At 39.8% G+C, this 11,134-nt stretch overlaps 3 protein-coding genes across 3 annotated transcripts in view; 2 read left to right on the forward strand and 1 right to left on the reverse strand.

The window, feature by feature from the left end:
- The first annotated feature begins 262 nt into the window (after nt 1-262).
- Nucleotides 263-3,401, forward strand: LOC125646638 (palmitoyltransferase ZDHHC22-like). The gene is made up of 2 exons (XM_048873095.2): nt 263-658; nt 2,169-3,401. The coding sequence occupies exon 2, from the start codon at nt 2,179-2,181 to the stop codon at nt 3,223-3,225; it is 1,047 nt and encodes a 348-aa protein (XP_048729052.2). The 5' UTR covers nt 263-658; nt 2,169-2,178; the 3' UTR covers nt 3,226-3,401.
- A 3,199-nt stretch (nt 3,402-6,600) lies between these two features.
- Nucleotides 6,601-8,498, forward strand: LOC125645954 (putative ZDHHC-type palmitoyltransferase 2). Its single transcript, XM_048871981.2, has 2 exons — nt 6,601-6,825; nt 7,128-8,498. Exon 2 carries the CDS (start codon nt 7,139-7,141, stop codon nt 8,165-8,167), a length of 1,029 nt encoding a protein of 342 aa, XP_048727938.2. The 5' UTR covers nt 6,601-6,825; nt 7,128-7,138; the 3' UTR covers nt 8,168-8,498.
- Nucleotides 8,218-11,134, reverse strand: part of LOC125645953 (glutamate--cysteine ligase catalytic subunit-like) — a 38,415-nt gene continuing 35,498 nt past the window's right edge. The window contains exon 16 of the mRNA XM_048871980.2: nt 8,218-8,734. Coding sequence (XP_048727937.1) covers nt 8,466-8,734 — 269 coding nt within the window. The 3' untranslated portion in view covers nt 8,218-8,465. The remainder of the gene's footprint in view (nt 8,735-11,134) is intronic.

Below are 11,134 nucleotides of genomic sequence, written 5' to 3' on the forward strand. Positions count from 1 at the left end.
CAAACATAAAATATGTAGTAGTTATCCAAATCCTTGTGATCGATTAAGAATAATTCACCGAAAGCCAGGTAGTTTGAAGACAACAACAATGGAAGCCGCCGATAACTTACTAAAACAGCGAATACAGATCGAAACAAATTATTGATGTACATTGTATCTGTTTTAACAGCAATCAATGAAAAATTGTGAACGGCACTTCATACAGGAGTTGCTATTTGTACACACACCCTATTTGAAATCGACATATTGGAGATTTCCACCCAAAGCTGCATTGTAAAATTGTTCTCCAAAGAAAAACAAATATCGAGTTTGAACATATTGTTTAACATACTGACAACTTTCATAAACAAAAGTGAATAGTGTTACCGTCAGTTGTACAACTGCAATGGCCTCCGACCCCCGATGACCAGCGGGAACTCGTTACCTGGCAGGTAGATCAATAAACAGCCACGGATTGCCTATTTGTTAATTTTTAAAAGGAATTCATACTTGGTATTACTTCATTGCTACGGTCGGACAACCACTGTTTATTGTGACAAGACTTGACCCGTCCGTGATATTGGGAAATCTAGCAGGTCAATTGAAAATCAATGGACATTCAGACAAATTAGATTGACATTTATATTTAATATACCTTTGGATATTAGACACAACTGAGGTACGTATAAACGTGATGTTAATGCCTAGTATGCGATTTTCATGCACAGCATTTGTTAAACATGTACCGGTATCCAACATTGTTACATATAGTGAGGATAAGCAGTTGTCATGTACTCGTGGTAAACATACCGGTATACACCATTCTATCATGCTAAACATACCAGTATACACCATTCTATCATGCTAAACATACCGGTATACACCATTCTATCATGCTAAACATACCGGTATACACCATTCTATCATGCTAAACATACCGGTATACACCATTCTATCATGCTAAACATACCGGTATACAACATTCTATCATGCTAAACATGCGCGTATACAACATTGTAAGTTGTTATTCATGCTAAACATATCGGTATACAACATTATTTCATACTAAACATATCGGTATATACAACATTCTATCACGCTAAACATACCGGTATACAATATCATATCATGCTAAACTTACCGGTATACAACATTATAAGTTGTTATTCATGCTAAACATATCGGTATACAACATTATTTCATACTAAACATATCGGTATATACAACATTCTGTCACGCTAAACATACCAGTATACAATATCATATCATGCTAAACTTACCGGTATACAACATTATAAGTTGTTATTCATGCTAAACATACCGGTATACAACATTATAAGTTGTTTTTAATGCTACACATACCGGTATACAACATTATAAATTGTTATTCATGCTAAACATACCGAAATACAACATTATAAATTGTTGTTCATGCTAAACATACGGTATACACCATTATAAATTGTTATTCATGCTAAACATACCGGTATATAAATTTTATCATGCTAAACATACTGGTATACAACATTATAAGTTGTTATTCTATCATGCTAAACATACCAGTATACAACATTCTATCATGCTAAACATACCGGTATACACCATTATAAGTTCTTATTCATGCTAAACATACCGGTATACAACATTATAAGTTGTTATTCATGCTAAACATACCGGTATACAACATTATAAGTTGTTATTCATGCTAAACATACCGGTATACAACATTATAAGTTGTTATTCATGCTAAACATACCGGTATACAACATTATAAGTTGTTCTTCTATCATGCTAAACATACCGGTATACAACATTCTATCATGCTAAACATACCGGTATACAACATTCTATCATGATAAACATACCGGTATACAACATTATATCATGCTAAACATACCGTTGTTATTGTTGGATACTGGAAATACCGACTGCTTGGTGAATATCATAAGTTGCAATAAAAACGGTTTTACAGAACCATTTTATTCAGTGAATTACTATCAAACACATTAAATAATTTCACATACGTTAGAAAGTAAAATTTCTTCGCACTTTTACTACATCAATTTTGGCGATCAGTTTAAAGAATCTCAACGTGCAGAGCTGTAGACTTCTTAATCTAAATTTGTAACAAGAGACCATATAGTGATACAAATTCCTATCCCTGACGCATGCGTTCTATGTTTTCACAGCTTTCTTAATATGGCGGTATCCAGGAGTGTGAAGGTGGATGTCCCAACGACCACCGAGGGCGAGGAAGAACCCAAAACGCTGATGGAAAAATGGCGCAAACACTACGAAGAAAAGAAAAAGACGGGCTACCATTCCAAGAGGTCTATGTACTTGTGTTGGGCGTTGTGGGTATTCGAGACACCCACCCAGCTGTACATGGCTTACTACTACATTATCCCCTACCTGTTGTACGACTTCACGGACTGGACGCAGTACTACGTCAAAGTCATCTACACAATCTGTGCCATACAGACACTCGGAAACCTCGTGTGTACCACGGTCTACAGTTCTAAATACCTAAAAACCCGAGACAGACCAGAGGCCCAAGGAATCAGAGAACGCTGGGAGAATCCTCCGGATCAGTTCCTACCACTGAATGGTATTCCGAACGGACATATGCCGGACGATGGCGGGCTTCCGTGGTCGTACTGTGACAAGTGTGACGTAATGAAGCCACCACGTGCGCACCACTGCAAGAATTGTCAGGCTTGCATTTTAAAGAGAGACCACCACTGTTTCGTTGTGGGGAGATGTATAGGGCATTATAACCAGCGTTACTTCGTGGTGCTGACGTTCTACGCCACCATCGTTGGAATGGCGGGCGTTATATCGACGTTTTTCTATCTTCGTATGTCCTATTGGTCGGGCTCAGTCTGGTCAGATTTCGTTTTACCGGTTACTATATATAGAGGACTGTTTGGCACGATGAAGTGTCACATCACTATCATGATTACACACATGTATACAGCGGGATTTATTGGGGTGCTGGGGTTTTTCTATTTCTCCTCCCAAATAACTATAGTCTCTAAAGGCGTCACTTTGTACGAGCTGGCCAAACGTGTTCCTATCAAAAACAAAAACTCTATGAATGCTAATTTTGTCACTGTATTTGGAAACTTCTGGTTTCTGAACTTCATCTTTCCTATGACGGTTCTGTTTCCTCTGAAAGATGACGGTACACGATGGAAAGGAATTAAATTCGATCATAATGGAAATTACAGCAGAGATTCTGACTGAGAGTGTTTACCTGTAATACCAAATCACGTGTTCATCAAGGATTCTCCAGGAGTGTCCCGGCTGTTCTAGAACAAGACCGTCTCCACTGACACAGGGCCACACGATCGCTACTTACCAGAATCTATTTTTGTACTGTAAAATTAATAAATCTTACAAAATAAAAACTAAAATTTTAATGTATGTACTTTAGTCCAGCCCCCCCCCCTCCCAAGTTATGTACATGTACGTATCTGTGAGCCTATGACTCGCATGAGCTAACAGGGCCGTAAATTACATGGAGGCGGAGGAGGCAGCTGCCTCCTCCAACTTTTGAGCCAAAAAAAATTAAAATTTAAAGTTCATTAGAATTTATGTTGTTTCCAATAACTAAGAACATGATACCTCCCTTAAAAAGCATTCCAAATCTTTCTTTTAGAATGAGTTAGTCAAGTAACATCTTAGAAGGCCCTAGAATCAAGGATTTTGCACGAAACGTGTTCAGTGTGCACAAAATGTGCTCAGCGTCTGGGGGCCTGGGCGACCCCCAGACCCCCGCCTAATTTCCTGCCTCCTCCAAATTGAAGGTTAATTTACGGCCCTGGCTAAGATGAGTAAGAGAAGCTAAATTATGTCATACATATACATCTTAGTTGAGAACATTTCTTTGTTTTTATTTTTGTTCACCAAAAGAAAATTACATCAATCATATTTGATACATTTCATTCGCCATAATGTATAGATCTACGAGGTTTTTAAAGACGCCAGTACGGACTATGATAGATAATTCATATTGTTTAATATTGGTGGTCGCCACTGAATTTACGTTGCTGTCGTCAGTTTTAAAAATAGCTGGCGGTTGCTATTCATTATCTAGCGCTTATCTGACGTGGCCGCTACTTAATTAAATCGATCAGACAGCCCGCCACTTATTAATTATGTAGCGACTGCCGCTAATAAATAAATAAATAGATAAATAACTTTACACGTATAAATGAAAATCGAATTTGCCAAAAAGGGGACAGGTCCCTGGTGCGTTGGTATATTTAGTACACATCAACATTTTCACGTGCGTACATGACTTTGTAAATTGACTACAACTTCGACAAACAATTATAACGGTCTAACAATAGAAGGGGTGGTTACAGGAGTTGCACCCCTTTTCATTTTGGAAAAAAGGAGAGAGTAAGCGTGTGTGTGAGAGGGAGAGAAAGAGAGAGAGAATAACCAGCGGCGGATTTAGAGGGGGCGCAGCCGGCGCCCCCCCTCCCCCTCCTAAAATTTTCAAATTTAAGGTAAATCGCGGTATCTTGTTTCGGAAAATGTACTAAACGATAAAAGAAGCAATAATTTCTTCCACTCCCGGAGAAATAAATGACAAAATCCTTTGATTTCTTGAATTACTTTATTGGGAGAACCTAATTTTGTCCAAAAATCCCTTAAAATTTGGGTCATTTAATTAATTTCACCTTATTAAAATGATAGAAAATAGTACCAATGACTAATAGGAGAAATATTTCAAGCCCCATAAAATCGGTAAAATCCAGGAGCTTCCGGGAGTTTCGCCCCCTGGACCCCCACCAGGGCTTCGCCCTCGACCCACTGCCTCATAAAGTGGCGCCCCCGGTAACCACAATTCCTGGATCCGCCGCTGATAACTGTTGCATAACTGGACTTTCCATAACTGGAAAAGGTATTCTGCCATTTTGAGGCAAAAATAACGCCCCATCTGAGACACATTTAAGAACAATTTCTTCATACAACTGACAGTCATCACGTGTATCTATCAGAAATAATCCAGGGATGACACGTGTCGTCTAGACATTGTTTCCATTGTCAGAGTGTTAGGGTGGTTTTCACTGCATGGCATTGAATCTTGAAAAAGACAAGCATTCTGAGAGTATTGCATGGCAATACATAGTCCCCTACCGGTTGCAAAAATTACTGTACCACAACAATATTCAAAGTTCGTTATGTAGGTTATGGTAAAAGCGAAAATTTGGGAACCAGGATAGGAATGGTCAATTGAATATATTTTCGTAACAAAAAACATGTCACTTTGTGGTCCTAAAATGGTGACGTCACCTATTTCGGTGACCATTGTTAATATAGGTTTGCCAAAAGTTTGTAACTGTTACTAGTAAAACGTATTATACAGTAGGAATGTGCAACTAAACGTCAATGAATAACACATCATAGTGTAGAATTCTAGACTTTTCGTATACTTTATATTGATTTGAAGGTTTGCTTGAAAAAGTAATAAGTAAATGGGCTTATTTTTGGGGTGCTCGTGTTGATTTTTTGCATACGCTCCTTCTAGTTGTTCATTTTCGGAGAAAAAATTGAAGACCTATATATGTTTGCAAACACTACGGCGAAATTGATGACGCACTCTACACCCGGAAACGACAACGCGCACACGTAAACAAAAGGTCACCGATTCTGGTCAGTCACCGAAACTGGTCAGTAGACGATATTTCTATGCTAGAAGTTTTAATGAGTATAGTATTCTTATCTACAGAGATAAGAAACTTGGATGTAAACTAACAATTCATGCTATTTTTCTAAGTCCAAGGGCCATAACTTAATGAAAAATCAACGGACCGAGACGAATTTCGAACTTGATCTGTAACTTGTTATGACAAAGTAATGTACCAAATATCAAATGAATATCTGCAAGCACAACCAAAAAAAGTCCGGAAAACTGATAATTCATGGTATTTTTCTAAGTCTAAGGGCCGTAACTAAGTGAAAAATCAACGGACCGGGACCAAATTCAAACTTGATCTGTAACTTGTTATGACAAAGCAATGTACCAAATATCAAATGAATATCTGCAAAAAAGATAGAAAAAGGACGGAAAACTGGACTGATGGACGAACAGACGGACAGAGCGCAAACATAAAATCCCCTTCGACTTCGTCGGCAGGGGACTAAAAACCCAGATCCATATTTAGTCCAACTATACACTGGTACTCGATTACTTGGTTTCAAGGAGCTCATGTGCGTCCTGTGGTGGTATCAAAGATATTATATATATATGAAGATCGATCTATCTATCTATCTCAAAGCCAATTGAATATACTCGACTAGTTTCTTTAATTCTTCAGGAGTATAAATTATACCCCTAAATACATATTATATACGTTTATACTCCTGAATAATCAGATAATCTAGTCGAGTATACTCAATCGGCTTTGTGATATTTTTTTTTATTATACTACTACTTCTACTCAATATCATCTCGTTCGGTTACAGGTTTCAAGGGCGAGGCACACATGGATAGAGTTTTAGTGTCACTGTGCCTCGCAAACGACACACACCAAAAAGCATGTTCACCAGCTAGTTTCCTTTGTAAAGACGGTTTCTCATGCATAATAAATGAGGATACTAAGTAAATCCAGCAACGCCTCGGAGGGAATTTCGGTGCTTGTCCGATTTAGTCGCTTCACGTTAATACTTCATTCATTGTACTTTATCGGATTTAAGTAATCACGTCCACGGATTGTTCTGTTAAATTTCCTATTCCCGATTTACGGTGTTAAAGTAGAATGAATGGGATATTACAGCGCTTGCACAAAAGGACTACACCGAGTGGAGCCGGTTGAAAACTAGACACACGAGGTAAATCATCGATTTTCATTGATTTCAGACCACTGTATGTATGGTGGAAAACGGTGTTACTTATAGAACTGTGGCTTCGTGGTCTGAAAAACAGGGACGGACGACTGTGCGTCTGTGCCTACGGTCAGTCCCACATGGTCAAACTAGGAATCCCGGTTTTCCGTCCCAAATATTTCAGATGGGGCTATAGTTCTGCAGCTAACACTATATTTTGCATAACAGAAACGTGTATGCACAGTTGTGAATTTATCTTCTTTCCCCAAAGAATGTTGTCACCCACCACATTTTATTTTCTCCCTTAGCTTATACAAATATGGCCGTGTCTCGGGCTGTGAAATTGGACATTCAGGATCAGAATGAAGAGCCAGTTACATTAATGGACAAGCTACGTCAGCATTACGAACACCGGAAGCAGACCGGCCAGCGGACTCGGTACACGATGTACATGTGCTGGGCTCTGTGGATCTTCCAGATCCCGACTCAGTGGTATATCGCCCATATCTATCTATTTCCGTATCTTCTGCATCAATTTACGGAACAAACACAGTTCTATGTGCAGGTGATATACTTCATTTGTGGAACAGAGACAGTTATCAACCTATTATGTAGCATGTGCTTTAGTTCTAAATATGTGAAAAGCGGAGATAACCACGAGCTCCAGGGGATCAAAGACCACGGGAGGAATCCTTCGGACCAGTTCTTGCAACTAAACGATACTACGAACGGACACCTGCCGGACGATGGCGGGCTTCCGTGGTCCTACTGCGACAAGTGTGACATCATGATTCCACCCAGAGCTCACCACTGCAAGATCTGTGATGCTTGCATTTTAAAGAGAGACCACCACTGTTTCGTTGTGGGGAGATGTATAGGGCATTATAACCAGCGTTACTTCGTGGTGTTGACGTTTTACGCCACCATCATAGGAATGGGTGGTGCTATTCTGACCCTCTCTTACCTTCACTTGTTCTACTGGCCGGACGCCACGTGGACGGATTTTGTTCTACCGGTCACATTGTACAGAGGACTGTTTGGAACGATGAAGTGTCATATTGCCATCATGATAGTCCACATGTACACCGAGATTGCCATTGGAATTCTGGGCATGGTCTTCTTCCCCTATCAAATGTACACGATCTATAAAGGGGTGACTGTGTACGAAATAATGAAAGGCGTCTCAGTCTTGAATACCAACTCCGCCAATGCTAACTTTGCGTCTGTTTTTGGTAATTTTTGGGCCCTGAATTTTGTCTTTCCAATGACAGTGCTTTGTCGCCAGCAAGAGGATGGCACTAGTTGGAGAGGTGTCAAATTGAACTACAGCACAAAAATACCGAAATGATTCGTAATTCATATTTTTCCTACTTTAAATAAATAAAATCAACAAGTTGGTTCATTATGAGATAAATCTTTAATTTTAGCACTTTATGATATTTGTTTTATGCCTGCATCAATAAAATACACATTGTACAACATTAATCATGTTAATAAAATGAATTAAATGATGATGCTCTGAGCATGCTTGATCACAGTCCATGGCACAAATCACTACCCTGATTAAACCAATTATCCTTAATATCAAATCAAATTCCCGGTAATATTTGTTAAAAATAAGTCGTTATTCTGTCTTTGTGACAAGTTTATTCACCAACCCCACCATTCATGACATCCCCTCGCAAAGTGTTGGTGTAAGTGTGCGGGTTCTTCTTATTCAGATAGTTCTCGGACTTGATGAGGGCCTCGGGTATTGTGAGGTTAGTCTTAGTGGTGGACATGCAGCACTTGCTGCGGTCAATACACGCCAGCATCAGGTCATGATTGATCACATCGGACACCACTGAGTCGTGTTTATAGTCTTTGTGATTCAAGACAAAGTTCCTCATCCAGTTTGCTGTTGTCTCGGACTGACCTACAGTGAAATAGCAATCTCATTATCATATTCTCATCTCTAAATGTATATGTACTTATTACCATGGCAACAACCAACAAGAGCATCCCTATTCCAAGAAGTAAGAGCCTTGGAACATTCCTTATATACCTCGGAAAAAATAAAATTAAATGTAATAAAAATTTAAAAAAATGCATATACATGACAATATAGAATAAATGTGTCGCTGCTGGCTGGGGTCAAACCAAACATCCCCTGCTAATAACAAACACAATACACCATGTATAGTCAATAGGTCTGTATGTACTCAAATGAACTCAGAATAGTGCTGCTTGATCTGAGTTACAGGCCAGAACATTGGATTTATGTTGGTGCAAAATGAAAAATACACAAGGGCTAGCCTGGATATAAAGTGTATCAAAAGAACTAGCCTGAAAACAGAGAACATTAAGATGGATAGCCTGGAAACAAAGGAGATTGACAGGGCTGGATAGCCTGGAAACAAAGGAGATTGACAGGGCTAACCTGGAGATAGAGCACATAAGGCTAACCTGGAGATAGAGTTGATTGATGACTAGTCTGTGAGATAGAGTTGATTGATGACTAGCCTGTGAGATAGGGCAGAATGAGGACTAGTCTGTGATGATTGATGACTAGCCTGCGAGATAGGGCAGATTGAGGACTAGTTTGTGAGATAGTTGATTGATGACTAGTCTGTGAGATAGGGCATATTGAGGACTAGTCTGTGAGATAGAGTTGATTGAGGACTAGTCTATGAGATAGAGTTGATTAAGGACTAGTATGTGAGATAGGGTAGATTGATGACTAGCCTGTGAGATAGGGCTGATTGAGGACTAGTCTGTGAGATAGAGCTGATTGAGGACTAGTCTGTGAGATAGAGCTGATTGATGACTAGCCTGTGAAATAGGGCTGATTGATGACTAGCCTGTGAGATAGAGCTGATTGAGGACTAGTCTGTGAGATAGGGCAGATTGATGACTAGTCTGTGAGATAGAGTTGATTGATGACTAGTATGTGAGATAGGGTAGATTGATGACTAGCCTGTGAGATAGGGCTGATTGAGGACTAGTCTGTGAGATAGATCTGATTGAGGACTAGTCTGTGAGATACAGCTGATTGAGGACTAGTCTGTGAGATAGAGCTGATTGATGACTAGCCTGTGAAATAGAGTTGACTGAGGACTAGTCCGTGAGATAGAGCTGATTAAGGACTAGTCTGTGAGATAGAGCTGATTGATAACTAGCCTGTGAGAGAGGGCAGATTGAGGACTAGTCTGTGAGATAGAGCTGATTGAGGACTGGCCTGTGAGATAGAGCTGATTGATGACTAGCCTATGAGATAGGACAGAATGAGGACTAGTCTGTGATGATTGATGACTAGCCTGCGAGATAGGGCAGATTGAGGACTAGTTTGTGAGATAGTTGATTGATGACTAGTCTGTGAGATAGGGCATATTGAGGACTAGTCTGTGAGATAGAGTTGATTGAGGACTAGTCTATGAGATAGAGTTGATTAAGGACTAGTATGTGAGATAGGGTAGATTGATGACTAGCCTGTGAGATAGGGCTGATTGAGGACTAGTCTGTGAGATAGAGCTGATTGAGGACTAGTCTGTGAGATAGAGCTGATTGATGACTAGCCTGTGAAATAGGGCTGATTGAAGACTAGTCCGTGAGATAGAGTTGATTGAGGACTAGTCCGTGAGATAGAGTTGATTGATGACTAGCCTGTGAGATAGAGCTGATTGAGGACTAGTCTGTGAGATAGGGCAGATTGAGGACTAGTCTGTGAGATAGGGCATATTGAGGACTAGTCTGTGAGATAGAGTTGATTGATGACTAGTATGTGAGATAGGGTAGATTGATGACTAGCCTGTGAGATAGGGCTGATTGAGGACTAGTCTGTGAGATAGATCTGATTGAGGACTAGTCTGTGAGATAGAGTTGATTGATGACTAGTATGTGAGATAGGGTAGATTGATGACTAGCCTGTGAGATAGGGCTGATTGAGGACTAGTCTGTGAGATAGATCTGATTGAGGACTAGTCTGTGAGATAGAGCTGATTGAGGACTAGTCTGTGAGATAGAGCTGATTGATGACTAGCCTGTGAAATAGAGTTGACTGAGGACTAGTCCGTGAGATAGAGCTGATTAAGGACTAGTCTGTGAGATAGAGCTGATTGATAACTAGCCTGTGAGATAGGGCAGATTGAGGACTAGTCTGTGAGATAGAGCTGATTGAGGACTGGCCTGTGAGATAGAGCTGATTGATGACTAGCCTGTGAGATAGGACAGAATGAGGACTAGTCTGTGATGATTGATGACTAGCCTGCGAGATAGGGCAGATTGAGGACTAGTTTGTGAGATAGTTGATTGATGACTAGTCTGTGAGATAGGGCAT

Source organism: Ostrea edulis, chromosome 6 (assembly GCF_947568905.1).
Source record: "Ostrea edulis chromosome 6, xbOstEdul1.1, whole genome shotgun sequence".
NCBI lineage: Eukaryota > Metazoa > Mollusca > Bivalvia > Ostreida > Ostreidae > Ostrea > Ostrea edulis.